Source organism: Hippoglossus stenolepis, chromosome 19, assembly GCF_022539355.2.
Source record: "Hippoglossus stenolepis isolate QCI-W04-F060 chromosome 19, HSTE1.2, whole genome shotgun sequence".
NCBI classification, from domain to species: Eukaryota; Metazoa; Chordata; class Actinopteri; order Pleuronectiformes; family Pleuronectidae; genus Hippoglossus; species Hippoglossus stenolepis.
In genome coordinates this window covers 12,681,184-12,699,512 of record NC_061501.1, presented here as the reverse complement: position 1 = coordinate 12,699,512, position 18,329 = coordinate 12,681,184, and the positions used below count along the sequence as shown (strand labels likewise).

The following is an 18,329-nucleotide window of genomic DNA, read 5'->3' as shown; positions in this document are numbered from 1 at the left end:
ATACAATAACTAGTTGTGTAAGAGGAAGGCTTACGACCACTTGTCGCGTGTGTCTCTTATCTCGTATACATTTCTGCGTCACTGCCTTGGCTCATAAAAGACAAACTGTCATTATTTGTACCCTGGCCTCTCAATTAATAGCAACATTACAATACATTTACACTTTTATATAAGAAGAAAGTTGTATCATGATACATATTTTATCCTCTAATTAAATATGTAAATTAAAATAAAATGCAGAAATTGTAACAACTGTATTTGTTGAATCACTAGAGAGTCGGGTACTTTGTTATATTGGTCCACCTCAATATTTAGTTTTCAATGAGAAATATTCCTTGAATGTTTTAAAGGAAATGTTGAAAAAACTTAAACTTGACTTTGACCCTCCTGAGCCAGTGATGATAATCAATCAGTAGTAATCACTGTAGTTATCACAGAGGCCATTCAGACACTAAACCAGCTCTATTTTTTTTTTTCATAAAAACACCTTTAAAAAAGAGCTCAACACCCAATTGTCCTGTTTATGTTTTTTTTCGTTTATTCATTAAATTAAATACATTCAGCACTCGTATAAAAGTATTTAATGTTTTTTAATTTATTCATCACATTTATTATTGTATTCGTTTCTCAACATTATTTTTCAAAAAGATGTATAGCACAGTAGTTCAGTTTATAACACTACTAATAATAATAACCTTTAATTAAATAGCGCTTTTCATAGCATAAAATGCAGCTCAGGGTTCTTTAAATGAAAAAGGTGAAAGCAGAAACTTAGAAACAGACAATAAAGGATGTTAATAAAAATCTGTGTATGTGGGTTGAAGCCGATTGAAGCTGATGTTTCAGAGGCGGACAAAGAAGAAAATGTGATTCATATGATCAAATTACTAAACACAGAAAAACATTATGGCAAGGCTTAGGGCGGAGTGAAATATGTACCAACAATGACTGGTTAAAGTGTCAGGCAAGTACAGAACAATACGTTTTAAACATGTAAGAAAACATGCAGCGGAGGCAGAATATGGCAGCACACACACATTTCACAAAGGCTTGAAATTGAGGAAAACATATATTTATTAAAATAGTGCAGAAAACAAAAGATAAAATTCATGAACAAAAACAAAAAAGTAACATCACAGTCGTTATATTTCTCTGAAAAATAGTGGTGAGATGTTAAACAAATTCAGACTACAAAATGTATTATAGTTAATGAGATTCATCATCTTGTAATTTCATATCACATTTATATTATGAAGCTTCCTCCTGTGTCCGCAGCGTCCCCAGGACAAAAGTCATCAGTTACAACATGTTCAGAGCTTTTTAGAAGTGCAGCTCAAACAGAAACCACACTGAGTCGACACACATCAGAAAAACATTCAGCTGCATCGTCACTTAAAAATCGTTTTCTGCTTCCCAGCGATCTCCATCGGACACATGGCCTCAGGGTTGAGATCTTTGTAAAGGGGATTTTTCATTTGCTTCCAGACGAACAAACCCACCCGTGTGACAAAGAAGGCGCACGCGACGGCCAACAGGGAGACTGAGGAAAAGCAGCAGATGTGTGTGTTAGTGTGTGTGGTATGCTGTTGTACATATAGACTGAATGCAGACAAGCAGGTGATTTAAACAGGTATGATGAAAATAAAAACAAAAACATGCAAAATTCCTCACCAATGAAGATATTATTGCGAGTTGGATCTTCGGCGTTGTAGTTTTCCATGAACACGCCGGTCAGCGCCCAGATCACAACAGGGTAAATGGTGAGAATGAACCTCACATGTTTGTCCAGGACAGAGTTTTCCAGGATAAACCTGTGGGAGACAAAAACATTTAATCCAGAAATGTGCTTTTTATATTAATCCATTCATTTAATGTATAACTCCATTTTTCTCTCACCACACAAATAACCCCACAGTCAAAACTGAGAGGGACACAGTGGAAGCATCCGTCTGGGACATGTTTGCATTATAATTCAGCACCACAGCCAGGTTGATCATGGACGCAATGGTTGTCCATGTTGCATATATGGCAACACCATTTTGAATCTGCAGTATGAAAGAAAAGAGAATATATACGTTTCAGAAGATGACCATTAGGAGAATAGAGTCGGCGGTGGGAGGCAGCAGGTATAAAACCTCTCACCAACACACGGTGGAGCCACAGGTCGACGTTGTGGTACTTGCTGAGCCAGGCTCCATAGTTGTTGAGGCCGTAGCAGGAGAAGAATATCACCAGGTAGTTGGTCAAGGCGATGAGGATGAGGACGACCAGAGCAGCGGGCATCAAGCTGACCGAGACGATAATGTGTTTCATTACATGTGATCCTCTCTGCAGATTAACTGGACAACACAAAGTTCAAGCATTCCAATCTTGGTGCTGTCCAGTAAAATAAAGAATATTCACATGTATAGCCTTTTGTTATATAGATGATTTTCTGGTTCCAGGTTCTTTATTATCCTCACAACAATTCCTCTATGTCCACGTGTCATATCTAAAGACTAATGGAAACCAATCTTTCTCTGGAACAGTCTCCCTTTCTACATCAGGTCTTTTTAAATCTCTTAATCTTGCTTTTCATTCAACTTGAGTCTGTTTTATGATTCTGTTAATGCCTTTATCTCACTTTATGTCTTAACTTTTCTTCTGTTCTGTTAAGTGTTCTTTTATCCGCAAATTTAAAATCTAGCATTGTTCTTATCTAATCTTTTATCCATGGTCATGTTGCTTTCTTTTACCATGATTGTAAAGCTCAACTCAACTGTGTGGATGTCCTTCTTTTCAGGTAAACTTTATCGACACATATAACCCTTCCAACAAAAAACATATCCAACATTTAAAGGAAGGATCCCTCCTCCAATAAGTTTCATATGTACAGGATGGACCAAAAAATAACACAAAGACATAAACATAGATATGAATGACATCCATTTCAACAAACGTCCCGTCTCACCTTCGGTCCCACAGGAACAACCACCCTGTGTTCAAGCCCATGTTCAAACACCAAACCACGAAAAATCCATGTGGCAAGACAGCAGGGCTGCAGTAGACGTAACCGTAAGCATTCCTGAAGAAATAAATCACACACAGGTAAATAGATCACGGATAAGGAAACAACATTCCCCAGATTCAGTGTGGGGTAACAAAGATAAGCTGGTTTTGTAGAAAATGTTTCGTTAAGTTGGGTTCTTACGTCCTACAGATGCCAGATAAGATGTAAACCACCACTAAAGCCAGGAAGATGTAAATGATTGACCAAATGGCAAAGGTCCATCCTGAGGGTGTGATCTGGGTCACAAACTCATCGGAAATGTTAGCGGTGCTCCGCAAAAATGGATCTGAGGGACACAAATTCAAAGGTGACAAGTCCCAGTGCTGAAACTAAATCACTGTAATTTCTTTTTACATAATCAAAGTTCAAAAGATGCAACATTATTTCTACAGTTGTATAATTAAAACTTTATTTATATCTGAAAAAAATATGTGTATAAATGGAGCATTAGGAGTTGTACTTACATATTCCCGGCCCTGCCAGAGCATTAAAGACTAGAGTGACGATGAAGACAATCAGTGACAGCACCAGAGCAATCAGAAGGCTGAAGTTATGTTTCGCCATTGTGGATAACCTGTCTAAAAATATAAGTATTATATATTAAAACACATTACAATATGACAAACTAGTTCTAGAAATACCACGTTGATAATTTAGCATTAAAACTGAATTTTACCAGTATTAGTGTGAATAACGAATCCTCTGACGTCCCGGTTATTGTGCGTTCCTGGATGAAAACAGTGAAAATGCAGCACAAAGACTGCAGCTTCCAGGGAGGGGCTTTTATTTCATAGAAAAGAGCAGGTTGTGTAACTGTGTAGCTTTTATGGCCCCGCAGCACGTGTACATGTGTGAAACTGAGACATCCACATTATGAGACTCCCCTCATGTGCCCTCGGTTTTCATAAGATTCGACTGACTCCACCTTATAGCTGTGATACATAATTCTAATCATTTATAAAAGCCAGACTTTGTCCCGGTGGTCGTGTTTGGTAACGGGCCTTTATCAGCACAGCCGGGCAGGTTAGACCAGGTAAGAGTCCTTTTCATAAGAAGCCAATGAAAGTGAAGAACCTGTGATGAAGTGTTGGCCCGCTGCCAGCTGGAGATCATTCATCATGGAGGAGGGAGACATTTCAAGGGCAGTGGGTGGAGGGTCCGCAGGTGAGAACAAACACCGCTTCAATCGGAAAGTAAACGACAACAGAAAAGAGCCGATAAGACCTTCATTACTGAGTCAGTAGTCGTGTTATAGTTACACAAGCAGAGAGTGAACATGTGGAGCCATGAGGTCACACTCTGTGCACAGACAGAAGACCCCACACTCAAATAAGTCAAAACTCAAAAGAGATGCTTTTTTTTTTTTTGCATCTGTTCTTAGTTGTTTTGTGTTTCTTTGTTGTCATTTTCCATCTCTGTGTGGTCTTTATACAATTCTTTGTTGTAGATTTTCTCTCTCTTTGGACCACATGCTTCAGTTTTTAGCACCCCCCATCAACAGCCACACTTACAAAAAACTGAATCACCATCACGTGTATCTGATGAATAGTCTGTATAACACATGTGAGAATAGTATGCACAGTCACGCCATTTCACATCTTTTGTCCACACAGTGTAAATACTGTGTAAACATCCCTGAGGTTTTACAACATTGTAATATTTCAGTTTCAGTTTTTCAGCTCATTTAACCCTGAGCATCGGATGTTTTACTCTGATATTGTGATAAAGTTTCACTGCTTTACTGTATTTATACTTAGAGAAAGATGCCATATGCTGAAATTGAAAAGAATGACAAGTTAAAATGTTTTTCTTTATTCAATAAACAGTCAAACAATAGTCAGGTTGCACTGGACCTGGTCCTTTGTGGTTTTAAATACTACTACTAACAATAAGAAGAACAAGAACAAGAACAATAATAATAAAAAACATTATTTCTGTTATTACTGTGTTGAGTAAAAAGCCCAATATTTAACTCTTGTGTACATCGAAACAGTGTTACATCCCAACACTGATATTTCCTAATAAAATATGACTGAATCCGGCTTCACTTCACTCCGGCTTTAAGTTTTATTTGCAGAATTAGACTCAAGTCACTTATAGATAAACTGTATAACAAAAACTGCATACATTGAAATCCAAATATATACAAAACATGGCAGCTGTAGTCTCTTAACCTGACTCAAGCCAAACTGCACATTTCCATAGGCTGCACATGAAACAGTCTGTGCACGTGAACACATGGATAAAAACATGTAATTATGTACAGTCCCTTCGGTGTCATCAGTCCTTCACTGTCCAACCAGCTACCAGAACCTGGACCTGGGCAGCATCTTCCTGCCTCCCCTCCGCTGCGTCTGCGGGCAGTACCGGCGTGTGTGTGCGTGGTCCCCGGTGGCCTCGCAGATGGGACAGGTGTATTTGCGGAGGATGGGGCAAGTGACTTTGCCGTCGTCGGTTTTCAGCCTGTGCGACCCGTACACCCTCGGAGACTCCCCGTTCTGCTTGCAGAAGCGACAGTGGTCCGAGGAGACGCTGGCGCCGCAGCTGGTGTCGGACAGGCTGCTGACTGAGCTCGTCTCCGCGGACAGTTTGTTGTCCTCCTCCCGCTGATCGGACGGGTCTCGGAAGGGGCTCCACTGCGCCAGATGTTCCAGCTGTGGCCCCTCTCCGCGCTGCGCCTCACGCCTGACGCACAGCCTCTCCAGGAGCCTGCCCAGGTTCATGTAGTCGTGCCACATGTCGAAGCCGTCCCCGTCAGTCAGCAGGGAGCCCTGGACCTCTCTCTGCAGTGTTGTCATATTTGGAGAGCTCGTGCGTAAAGTTCTGCGCGCCTGTGCGTCTCATCCTCCTATTTGTAGCCGTCCGGAACGGGCTTTAAAGTGCAAGAATGTTGGCTATTGACGGCAGGTGTCCGCAGTTTGGATGATCGTCTTTCATCTCAGAAGTCATTTAACTGGAATCACCAGATCTATAATATAAGAACTTTTCTTCGTGAAAACAAACCCAATAACTGCCACAGGTTTTATCATGGCACTTGTTTGATCACAGGTGAGTTGGGGTGTATACAGATCGAATAGGGGACGTCAGTGTGACATTAGAGAAACAGGCCTGTTTTATCCAACAAGGGGACATTGCACCTGTAAGTGCTGAAGGGTCAGACACAGTGTCAGTCCTCACCTGCAGCCACCACCTCTCTTATCACAATAACAAAAGAACTCTTAAGACTCTAAGACTTGACTCTCAAGCCTTAAGAAGAAATGAAACTGACTTTAACATTGTTACAATTCGTCCAATTTCATCACATGTATTTGTATAAGCATGTTTCCCAGCTTCATTCTAAATTTGACGGCTTTCTGAGGATTTGCTGTTCCTCTGTTACCTTTGTGCTCTGTTGCCAATCCACAAGAATATTTGTCACATTTGTTCTCAAGAATTTGCACAATAATTGTGGAGATTATGTGGTGATAAATATTTATATTGTTGTTTCATTATATTTTTTAAATTGATGATGATGATGTTGATGATGGAAAAGAGGTGAGTTGAATTTTATTATTGTTATTGTTGTTAAAAGAGGCAGTAGAATCATTTTGTTATTATTGTTATCATCATTATTATTGTTGTTGTTATTGTTGTGTGTGTGTGTGTGTGCATGTCTATCTATAGTTATGAGGTCCATACAATACCATCATTGTGAGGACGTTTTGACGTTGTGGGGACATTTTAGCTGGTCCTCACAAGTCCAATGGGCTGTTGAGGGTTTAGACCTGGTTTTAGGGTTAGGGTTAGGCTAGGGAATGCATTACGTCAATGAGTGTCCTCACAGCTAAAGAGAGACGTGCATGTGTGTTTGTTGTTGTTATTGTGTGTGGCGTCCATGTATCTACACACTGGAGCCACGAGTCCACACTGGCGCCGGATCGTCTGAGCTGGGGATCAAACCCGGGGGACGCAGCCTGACACAGACCCAGCGGCGCTTTGATGGACCTGTCGGGCTGTGGACTCGCGCTCCGTCCCCTTTAATCTCCGCACAGCTCGTGGAAGTTTGACACGTTTCTAGTTTTTAAGTTTTTTGCAGAAAAGTCGCGTGAGGGTGTGGTGTGGGGTGGGGGGTGGGGGGGGTGAACGAGTGCGGGGGAGGAGCGAGCACTGGATATCACGCATGCGCAGTAACGTACCGGCGACGGCTGTACAGACGGTGGCCTAGAGAAGCAGGGATTACTGAGCCCGATTTGACAGGTGGGATAATAACACTGCGTGTTTTTTGTCTGTGTGCGGTAACGCTTCATTTCAACAGCCCGATTCAATCCGCCATGTCGGCTACGTTTGGGAAATACCGGGCCGTCGCATGAGCTAACGTTAACGCTGCTTTTCTGAGCTAACGTTAGCTAAAGTCAGCTAGCCGCCGCTAGCCAGCTAGCTAGCTTTCGGAAGTAGCTCGTCCTAACAACGGCTAACTGACATTAGTTAACTGGCTTAATGTGGCCTTCCCCGCCATTTAATACTGCTCTGTGCTTTCGTGGTCAGCGGGTCGATGAGTGGGGGCGGGACACCGCAGCGTTACATAACGATTTGTTTGGTTGATTGTGTATTACGCAGTGTGAAGACACACAGAGCTAACCGGTTAGCTAGTATCCTCAGATGCCCCCATTTGTTTAAACAGTGTTTGATGGAGGGAACGAGCCCCTGTTCAGTTAGCTATTGTACTACAGATGGAGTTTCCATATCAAGGCAGCTTCCTTAGTCTGTGATCGTGTTATAATCCTTTATGAACACTTGCTGAAAGAAAGCTTTCATCCTGACAGCTAACTGCAATGTATCCAGGCTGAAGATACATGCATTGTTATACAACTGGTGCAATACAGGAGGTCACCATATCAACACAGTGCCCAGCTCCAAATAGTTTATCACAATGTTTTCTTCAGACCTGTTTTTACATAAGAATGTGCCCACGTATTATTTACACTTGTATCCCTGCATGCTCCCAGGCTGCACAATGAATCAGGGTAAGGACAATGCACGACTCAAGAGCTACAAGAACAAGTCTCTCAACACAGATGAGATGAGGAGAAGGAGGGAAGAGGAAGGCCTGCAGCTCCGCAAACAGAAGAAGGATGAACAGGTGAGCAAAGTGCAGACAGAGGATTTGGGACCACACTTCACATACCATACTCTGTCATTAAGGGGGCTGAGTTGGTTTCCTGTCAGTGTTGTTAGTGTCAGATAGAAAACTTGGGTCTTGGCTGTTTTTCTTGTGTCACAGTGGTGAGGAAGAGCAGATCTAAAGAAGGCCAAAGTAATTGAGTTTACAACTGTTTTGTTCCAGCTGTTTAAGAGGAGGAATGTTGCCACAGTGGAGGATGATGGCAACCTGGATGACGATGGAATGGCCGATAGCGGCTACCTGGAGTCCCAGGCGAACAACATGGACCCACTCACGGTGAGAAGAAAATCATCAAATTAAATATAGTTTTTTCGTACTTAGTTTTAGCATAAAGTCAGATGTGAGATTATTTCATCTGTGTCTCGTCAAATCTCCAATGCTGCACAGGGTGCGGCGATCTCTGAGGATATGACTCAAATGATCTTCTCCAGTTCCCCAGAGCAGCAGCTAATAGGCACTCAGCGCTTTAGGAAACTCCTTTCGAAAGGTAAGATAAGTACTTTTCACCTCATTTCATTATCCTGGTGTTTCCTAATCATACTGGATGACAATTTAATGCCCTGTGAAATTATACTTTTTAAATCTAGAGTTAACATTCTAATCAACTGATTAGCATTGCTAATTTCTGCCGTATGGTCAATCTCCACACAGAACCTAACCCACCCATTGATGAAGTCATTGCCACTCCAGGGGTGGTGGACTGCTTTGTTGAGTTCCTGAAGAGGAAAGAAAACTGCACGCTGCAGGTACATTTCCTCATTAAATCCTTTTTTATCTCGCTGTCCTAACAATAGATTTTTAAACGGCTTGCTCTGTGTGTAATTCTACAGGTACAATCTAACCTGAGTGACCAACACTCGTTGATAAATCAATAAGTTTCTGTATTTTGATTGTTGATTTTGATATTGTTTTAGTTTGAAGCTGCGTGGGTGTTGACCAACATCGCGTCAGGTACATCGCACCAGACACGGGTGGTAATCCAGGCTGGAGCTGTGCCCATATTCATAGAGATGCTCAGCTCTGACTTTGAAGACGTACAGGAACAAGTAAGAAGTTTTCACTGACAGTCACTAAAACGTCTCTCCTGATGTTTCTCCATATATTAGTGTCCCTGTTTGGCTAAAAATATCCTGCTTGGCTTGTTTAAATGAATAAAACATAGTGGTGATTGAAATTTTTCAGGCAGTGTGGGCCTTGGGAAACATAGCAGGAGACAGCACAGAATGCAGAGACTTTGTCATAGACTGCAACATTCTACCATCCCTGGTGCAGTAAGTAGCAGCTCAGTAACAAATTGTCTTCATTTTAAATCATCTAATTATATTTACAAATAAATTTGGTGCCCTTCAGAAAACATGCTTTATAAAACTCTTTCAGGTTATTGGCCAAACAGAATCGTCTAACGATGATGAGAAACGCAGTGTGGGCGCTCTCAAACCTGTGCCGAGGAAAAAACCCACCTCCAGACTTTACTAAGGTAATTAGCCAAGATAAACATGTCTCTATGGGAACAGCACACCTCTATATGCCATATCTCTTTTTCCGAGGTCACACGTTGCTTTCTGTATATCTACACTGGGAAACAGTCGCACCCACTGAACTTAATACCAACATGTGTCTGCCCACCACGTATGTTTGTCCAATCTATTTTTCTTCCAGGTGTCCCCATGTCTCAGTGTACTGTCTTGGCTGTTGTTCGTCAATGACACAGACATCCTGGCTGACGCTTGCTGGGCGCTCTCCTACTTATCTGATGGCCCCAATGACAAAATCCAGGCTGTCATTGACTCGGGAGTCTGTCGCAGGCTGGTCGAATTACTGATGTAAGAATTAAGTTTTGTTGGAGAAACAAAATCTCTAACATTCAAGTTTTACGAACTCATTACCAGCAGTGACAAACTGTATAAGTTAGGAGAGGATGTGTGACATTTAAAAAAAACAAAAACACCATAAACTCACTGTTGATGAGATACTACATAAAGTACGACTTACTTATTATTGCTAACATACAGAAACTGGAGGGTGAATTATTTCATGTCATTAGTATCAAACTTCAGAAAGAACATGTGAGTGATCTTGCACCACAAATCTGCTTCATTCTAGGCACTCTGATTATAAGGTGGTGTCCCCTGCACTGCGAGCTGTTGGGAACATAGTCACTGGAGATGATCTACAGACACAGGTAAAAGCCACACGTCCATTCAAATGAAGTCAGACTACTTATGCAGAAACTGACTACTGTAATTGGTGTTTGTTTTTTTTGTAGGTAATCCTGAACTGCTCCGTGCTGCAGTCCCTACTTCACCTCCTGAGCAGCCCCAAGGAGTCTATCAAGAAGGAAGCCTGCTGGACGATCTCCAACATCACTGCGGGGAACCGAGCACAAATACAGGTGTGTGTGTGCGCTATGGCTTTTCTTATCCTTGAAAATGTTTAATCACAGCGATTTAAATGTTGACTCAAGCTCCTCCTAATGTAATGGGTCTTTTTATTCTTTCCCTCTCTGCAGCTGGTAATGGATTCAGGTCTGCTGGCTCCTCTCATCACTATCCTGCAAGTAGCAGAGTTTCGCACAAGGAAGGAGGCAGCGTGGGCCATTACCAACGCCACCTCGGGGGGCTCCGCAGAACAAATCCGGTACGATCATTTAAATATTTTTCGTATTTAATAACGTGTCTGATGTTTTTCCTTTTCCGCAAGAAAGTTCAATTGTGTTACAATCCTACAATTCTCTCACATTCATATTTTTGGAATACATAGATATGTAAATATTTCAGTTAAACCACTGGTAGTGAATTGAAGATTAAACTCTTGTTTCCGTCATCTTCTTCTTCCTCTGTAATGGCTGTGGTGTATTGTTATCTATTGTTGCAGGATGTGTCAACTGCTTATCATATTTGTCTTGTGTACTATTCTTTCTGTGTGTACTGCCCCCTGCAGGCACTTAGTGGAGCTGGGCTGCATTAAACCTTTGTGTGACCTGCTCACACTTATGGACTCCAAAATAGTTCAGGTGGCTCTGAACGGTCTGGAGAACATCTTGCGACTAGGTGAACTGGAGGCCAAGAGAAGTGGAGGCATCAACCCCTACTGCGCACACATCGAAGAGGCCTACGGTAGGTGTCCATATTAAAGAACATTACATACAAGCTGGTTCCAAGTGCAATGCCAAGCAAGTGCTGAATAGTTGTTAGTAGGTTTGGTTGATAACTTGAACCACTGATTAATTAAATAGTTGGCAATCAATAATTTGTCAATATTGACATTACATCCCTCTGTTCTCCTCAGGTCTGGACAAGCTGGAGTTCCTGCAGGGCCACGAGAACCAGGAAATCTACCAGAAAGCCTTCGACCTGATCGAGCGCTACTTCAACACTGACGATGAGGACCCGTCTCTGGCTCCGGCCGTCGACCTGCAGCAGCAGCAGTTCCTCTTCCAGCAGTGCGAGGCCCCGATGGAGGGTTTCCAGCTATAATGCTAGATCCTCCCTCTCCCCCTGTGCTCCACCTTCATCCTCACCTCTGCTCATTTCTCTCGCTCTCTGCCCACTGCCATGATCAAGGGCGACGACGACCCTCAGCGATCAATTTTCAATCATTGTCATGATTCTGAAAAATGCTAACATCACAGGAGCACGTGTGTGTGCGCGCATACGTCCAGTGTGGGTCGAGTTCTACAGTCGTGTCAGCCAGTTTGTGAAGGTTTCATTCAAAATCCAGTCTCACGCATTTGAGCTCATCTCTGCGCCCGAGTCTCTCCTACCTGCTCAGGCCCCAGCATCCTGTACTAGCAGATTTCCCCTGTTATACGTCCCTCTTCTTTCTTTTTGGATTTCCTCCTCAGCTCATCCCAAATGAAAGGCACCTCTCTCCGCCCTCCCGCGGGATTGGCGAGTTTTCGACTGCTCTGCTTGTCTGATAGAAGCATAAATGACTCACAAGACAGACAAACATGGACGTGATTTGTAACTCCACTCCCACACATCCACACAGAAGAATGATCAAACCTAAACACTGGACTGACCGTGAGACGTTGACCGCATGTTAAGCTGTGGTCACTGGGCTGAACTGCCCAGAGCAGGGCCACGTGGCCAGTCCCAACCCCCAAGACTCAACTGACGAAAGGCACTTACATGACATTTCAAAAAATGGGGGGGAATTCCCTCGTCTCCCTTTTCCAGCCATTGGATAAGTGACCACAGATGGACAAATCAGGAACTTGACCGTGTTGCTGAGGGGTGGAGCTTGTCGGTGACACACCAGGCTGCTTGCGTTCCATCCTGGATCTCATATCATACATTCCTCTATCCAGTAATGGGACTTTTCCACCTGCACAGGCTCCATCCCTGAAGAGTTAAGACTGCCTCCTGCCTCTGGTGTGAAATGAATAACCCCATGGAACCATGGGTATTGGAGTCTTCCCTCGCACTGAGACAATTGGACAGACTTGGACAAGACAAAACAGACTATTTAACCCTGGATTCTGTCCAGCAGCAAACCAGCGGGAATTTGTATTATCTTACAATAATTTCATTTAATTTGCAGCACTTTAGTTCAGGACTGATGCCTCATTAAGAAAAGACCGTAGTTTTTACATTAACTATTTAATTGGTTGATGACGCCGCTCTTCCCTCCTTAGGAAGTTGGGTGAAGAGCGGTGTGATCTGTATCCTTGGTCCCCGACTGATAATGACATGGATTACAATGTTCTTCACTATTTACCCTTCACACAAAGGGACTCAAGCAGATTGTGGACTGAAACTGTTAGCACACTAATTACAATCAGTAGATCTTACTGCCTCAGCAAAGCTACAAGAACTTTATTAGGACAAAGTATATCAACCTCTTTATTTTGTGGGTTTTTTTTCAGAAAATTTGATGTTTAGGTTTTAGGTTAGCGTCTGTCATGTTGCTGATGGTGCCATAATCTTTACAGAAATCCTTCCAGATAATTTCAACAAAAATCCAGATTAAAACTTGAAAAGACTGGTGATCTTAGTTAGCTAAACTGAATGTTTGTTTACCAAGTCCTCTTTACATTGCTTAATTTTGTCATTAATCTCTGTAAGAGATGACCAGCTCTACATGTTCATTACTGTTTGTTGTACTGAGTTTGTGCACCTGTCCCCTGTTATGCCATTTGCATAAAAGCCGTTTCATGAACCACAGCGTAAGTGAATTAGTTTCCCTGTAGTGGGACACAGTATTTGTTGATCCGTTCATGACCATAAGACTAATGGAAGAACTTTAACCTTCATTGAGAATGGAATTCATTGATTAATCAGCCAATTGTATTTTTGGTTTACAATTGTCGTACAATACAGAAAATCATATAAGGCAACAAATAAAGGTTCGTTATTTACAAAAAAAACATCAATGTATCTTTCACAGTGACCCTGTGCTGCCACGCAGGGTTTTAAATTCTGCTCGGCTCAGAGCTATTAAGTGTTTTTTATGTCGAGAAAAAAACCAAGCCCATCAATCTCTTGACTGTGTCGTCCCACTCACTGCACTGAAACACTACTGAGCGGGAGATGTTACCCATGATCCCCAACATCTTCAACCAGAGGAGCTGCCGCTGTAACATAAAACAAACTGTTTAGGATTCTTCATATTTTTTAAGTTTCTTTGCTGAATATTGGAGCTAAACTTTTCTACTCTTGATCTACCCGATTTTGCCAATCTCAGTCAGTTCCACACATCTCAGGAGATCCTACCAAAGCGTCCCCATTCTCCTGATTCAAAGTCAGTGAACCATCAAACGGGTTTTGATGGTGTTATTTTAGGGTTTAAAAAAATACATAGTGTTGCTTGAAGAGACTTTCCATTTCAGCTCTACTACTCCTGCAACATATAGTGGGACACACTCGGTGAAGCCCGGCACTTACTGAACTGCACCACACTGAAAAATGTGGGTCATATTCTAAATGAGGAAAGTATTTTTTAATAAATAAGTAATTTGTTCAGATTTAGATTTACAGTTTAGATGAAGCAGAACCAGATCAGGTCATTAAATCGAATTCACATTTTCAAGGTGCGATACTTTATTTAACTGAATTATTTTGGTGTTCACTATGTACAAAGACATCTCACAAACAAGCCTGATTACATTGACAGAACAGGATAGAGGATTGTACAGATGGTTAAGCCTGAGCCAGTTGTTGGTATTGACTTTAGAAAACTGAAGACCATACAAGTCTTTTTACAAGGCGGATAAAAACAATACTGTTGCCTTAGAGGCTACTTTAAAAACAGGGATATCTAAGGCATTATATTGGAGAGCTTGAGAGGTATGTGTTGGGTTTGTGCAACTGATTTATAGTCTGAAAATCATTATTTCCTTTCTCCAAATATATAATACCACCACAAATTATCAGTGTAGCATCTTGACAAACAAGTTCCACTTTATATCTTCCATACATTCTCACACTGGGTTTCAAAAACGATTAAAGAAGCCATTGTTGTGTGTTTAAAGTCAAACTGCTGGTTGTTAAAGCCCTCAGTATTGACTGCTTCGATATCTTCTGGTTGCTATTTCTCCAAAGGAATGGGAGTGGAGCGCATTGCAGTTGTGAGACATACAGTAGGAAGGGAACATAGTTGTGAAGGGACACACAGTCCTTCACTGAGCCTTCTCAGACAAAGCAGCAGCTTCCTCTTGTTTGTGGAGTTCCTCCCTCCACCGAGCTTTTTTCGCCATGTTTTGAGCAGTCAGGGACTCGTTTCGTCCGGCCGCCTGCAAAAAAGAAAAAAAAAAAGAAATATAAGGTCCGAACCATTTTCACTTTAAATAAATAAGAAACAGAATTAACATTTAGATTTTTAAATGTAAAAACGTTTAATTCATAACAAATCTAAGTCAAAGCTAAAAGCGAAAAAAATGCTGGGACCAATACTGCTCCTTCACAACATTGTGGACAGTTCACTTGACTTAACGTCCCATAAAAACAGATACTGGAGAATCATGCAAACAATACACTCATCTACTGCTACTCACCCGCTTGCCCAGGATCACCGTGAACAGACACGCCACTATTGTGGCCCCCATCATCAAATAGCACATTTTCACTCTGACTTTGTTTCGGGCAGCATCGATCATCTGGTATCTGCGGCACAGGGAGATGGATAAAAAAAAGACAATCAATAATATTAGGGCTTTTGGAATACATGTCGGGAGTCGAATATAAACATTGTACCTCTCGAAAGATGTACCGTTGCTGGTGTCACGTCAAAATGAGCATGAATAGATAATTCTCACTGATTTTACTGTGAACAGTGCCTGACTTGTGGAGAAAAAAGATCTCGAAACTCTAGAGGGGCAGCTCATACGGTGTGCCCGAGACACGCTGCTGTATACATAGTAATAAGACTTTATTTGATCAAAAATGTTATTTAAATTTTAAATATAATTTTATATCATAACACACATCGTTTTATACGTGACAAAAGCATTTGGAACACGTCAATCCTTTGATTTGTTTTGCGATGCTTTTCATCGAGGCCCATTTTGCATATCATTAAAAGTGATGTGCATGTTCCTTTTTCAGCTGTCAACGTGTATAATGTTCATAGTGTGTCGATGAGGTGGTCTGCAGTTTGTATGCGTGACAATCAGGTCTTTTATCAAAGCAGCACATCAGAAATCCTCCCCACCCTGTGTCAGTAATTACCTCCAGCCACAAACAAAACCCAGGTTTGCCCTACAGCAGTCTCAATGCTGCTCATCTAGTTATCTCACTCCGTTTCTTGTTCAGAAAATTAACTCAATCACACACCGAGCCAATCGCATTCAAGTGTGCTGGGAGGTCTGGTATAAACAGGAAAGGGCTACTTACGACACAAGCTCCGGTATCTGGTCTTGGGTCTTGAAACGTCCCGACCAGATCAAAATCCTCCTGTCCATATTCGAGGGTCTGGAGCCTGGGATACTGAACCCAGGACGAGGTGCTGTACGACAGAACACAGCACGCGATCAAGAACAAATAAACGGAGCGGAAGTCCATAACTCCCACATTGTGAAGAGAAAACAGAAACATTCAGCTTCACAAGCACCCCGACATTAGATCCAACACATTTCAGAATCTGACCCCACTTCCTGTGTCCCTCCGTCCAGTGGGACCTCCACACACTTGCAACGTGACTTGTGACGTACATAATGTGATCTAAATAAACATGGTAGTGTTTTAATCTATGAAAGTAGTCCTTTCAAACCATGTTGATTTGTGCTCAGTTTTCCATTTATAGTGGTAACTTCCATGTTTATGTGATGTACAATGGTTTTCTAGATTAGACATGAAGAGCAAATGAATGGTGGTAAATATCTGTGGTTGAACTGGAACCAGAGCGGTACCTTCCACTGGGGCTGCAGGCAGAGGCTCTGTTTTGACCTCCTGTGGTTTATTGCACATCCCTCTGTGGCTCCATGTCTCTGTGACGTGTCTGCACCGCTGACCTGTTTAAATCAAATAATAATAATGAGCAATGTGCTGAAGGTCTGCCACAAACAGTGCTTCTTCATCACCTGGAAGATCCATCGGCACATTATTTATCAGCCAAATCATGTTTACATAGAAAACATGATTTCCTCGGAACCGAGTGACCTCTTCAGTTTGTTTTATCCAACTTTTAGTGCAAATAAACAAAAACATTCAGTATATAATCCGAGTGGCTGAAATACTAAAATAATGGAGTCACTGATTGAAATGAGTAATCAATGGTCTGATTATTTTATGCTAATTGGGTTAGCATTTCCTTAGAGAATCCTTACATGTGAGTTGAGCTGAACCTTTATATCATTTATGTTATTTTCACATGAATCTGCTGACTACAATCTTCTGTCAGTTCAAGATTCACTGCTAAACAGTGTAAAGCCCTACATACATATATATATACCCTGATGGAATTCTCTAAAGCTAAGGATAACTTCATGAAATGTTATGCAACGAACAAAAAAAAGTACACAAGAAATATTGGTATAATAACATACACAAGTACATAGAGAAAGTACACAGAAGATAAGACGCATCCTGGTGTGCTGCTAACTTTAATAACAATGTGGAGGTGTGTCATTTTTGTCAGTGTTGCAATTTTACGGTGTTTGACTTTTTATGTTGTGACTCAACCAAGGACAAATGTCCCAATGCGGGACCTGTCTTCGTCATTATGTTTGTCCACATTAGAAACATGACACAGCAACTAAAGAACATGGAGGTTTAAAAACACGAGTTGTATAATGTTGGTTTATTAGCTTACTCTGCTAATTTAGCGATACAGTCACCAACCCGAAAACACCACAACAGGTCAAACGAAACGATACGAACCTAATAATTTGCCGATGGAAAGACGCGACCTGAAGAGATTCATGGTTGAAATGAGACAAACACGAGTCAACGCGTCGACAGCTCCATTAAAGTGCGTGAAGCAGTTTCTTCTCAGCTGCTGAAAGTCAACAGGACCCCGCCGGACCCAGTCACATAATCAGGCCTGGAGAAGGTGCCTGATCAAAAATGACGCAGGTGGTTTCAAGCTAAACAACAACAACAACAGCAAAAATCGTGTATGTGTTAAACTACACTTGAAGTGAATGTGCTTAAAAGAGTAAAGTGACATTTTCCGATATGCAACCTGAACATCTGCAGATGAATAATACTTCAGCTTTTAATTGATCATCACCAAACGTCTTGCTATAATCTCTTGTAAGAATAACATTGCCAACATAGAGGGGTTGCAGTGCAAACAGTGCAGCATTTAATGTATCCATGAATCCTTTAAGAGCATGCTTTACTGGGTTAAAAAAAAAATCCTCAAATCTAAAGAAATATTTTTGTATCAGTGCTGAAATTACTTTAACTGAAGCATTTCATTGCGTTAACTTTTCTTTTCTACAATATAAACAAATGTTTATTTGAATGTAGAAATTCTACCTCTTAGTATCAGTGAGTCGCCTATCAATTAAAAGAAAAAAATACAGTCTGAAAAGCTGTTAAGTTATGAGGGAAAAGTCTCATATGTAATGTCTGCAAGAGAAAGAGTTAAAGAGAGAACATGATTATTTCTGTTTCTTTGAGAATCAAACACTTAAAAACAGAAAACAGTAAACTAATAAAAAGATATTCAATA

General features: G+C 41.4%; 4 protein-coding genes and 1 long non-coding RNA gene across 5 annotated transcripts; 1 reads left to right on the top strand and 4 right to left on the bottom strand.

Moving 5' to 3' along the window:
* Positions 1–819: 819 nt before the first annotated feature.
* Positions 820–3,072, bottom strand: LOC118098783 (the record flags this gene model as incomplete). Its single annotated transcript, XM_035142924.2, has 5 exons — positions 820–1,540; positions 1,672–1,811; positions 1,897–2,045; positions 2,143–2,287; positions 2,951–3,072. Coding segments are annotated over 5 exons (708 nt in total), but the record flags the coding sequence as incomplete, so codon positions are not given.
* Positions 3,073–3,196: 124 nt separating this feature from the next.
* Positions 3,197–3,796, bottom strand: LOC124851157. The gene is made up of 3 exons (XR_007032245.1): positions 3,726–3,796; positions 3,514–3,627; positions 3,197–3,335 (listed from the first exon to the last, which is right to left on the bottom strand). It is a non-coding gene; the product is annotated as an uncharacterized LOC124851157 (long non-coding RNA).
* Positions 3,797–4,845: 1,049 nt separating this feature from the next.
* Positions 4,846–5,962, bottom strand: nanos2 (nanos homolog 2). The gene has a single exon (XM_035142741.2). It carries the CDS (start codon positions 5,845–5,847, stop codon positions 5,353–5,355), a length of 495 nt encoding a protein of 164 aa, XP_034998632.1. The 5' UTR covers positions 5,848–5,962; the 3' UTR covers positions 4,846–5,352.
* A 1,246-nt stretch (positions 5,963–7,208) lies between these two features.
* kpna1 (karyopherin alpha 1 (importin alpha 5)) lies at positions 7,209–13,373 on the top strand. Its single transcript, XM_035142364.2, is given in 15 exon segments — positions 7,209–7,237; positions 7,239–7,285; positions 8,035–8,168; positions 8,373–8,486; positions 8,598–8,697; positions 8,862–8,956; positions 9,125–9,256; positions 9,393–9,481; positions 9,588–9,687; positions 9,870–10,033; positions 10,314–10,392; positions 10,477–10,602; positions 10,720–10,847; positions 11,151–11,326; positions 11,499–13,373. Coding segments are annotated over 15 exon segments (1,701 nt in total). The 3' UTR covers positions 11,687–13,373.
* Positions 13,374–14,236: 863 nt separating this feature from the next.
* fam162a (family with sequence similarity 162 member A) lies at positions 14,237–17,689 on the bottom strand. The gene is made up of 5 exons (XM_035142366.1): positions 17,531–17,689; positions 16,561–16,662; positions 16,046–16,157; positions 15,208–15,316; positions 14,237–14,946 (listed from the first exon to the last, which is right to left on the bottom strand). Exons 1-5 carry the CDS (start codon positions 17,571–17,573, stop codon positions 14,833–14,835), a joined length of 480 nt encoding a protein of 159 aa, XP_034998257.1. The 5' UTR covers positions 17,574–17,689; the 3' UTR covers positions 14,237–14,832.
* Between the last annotated feature and the right edge of the window lie 640 nt (positions 17,690–18,329).

Coding starts and splice junctions, on each gene's coding strand:
- nanos2 (XM_035142741.2), bottom strand. CDS start 5,847: ATGACAACACTGCAGAGAGAGGTCCAGGGCTCCCTGCTGACTGACGGG.
- fam162a (XM_035142366.1), bottom strand. CDS start 17,573: ATGAATCTCTTCAGGTCGCGTCTTTCCATCGGCAAATTATTAG. Junction 15,317..16,045: donor CAGATACCGGAGCTTGTGTC/GTAAGTAGCCCT, acceptor CCTGTGCCGCAG/ATACCAGATGATCGATGCTG. Junction 14,947..15,207: donor CGGTGATCCTGGGCAAGCGG/GTGAGTAGCAGT, acceptor TCTTTTTTGCAG/GCGGCCGGACGAAACGAGTC.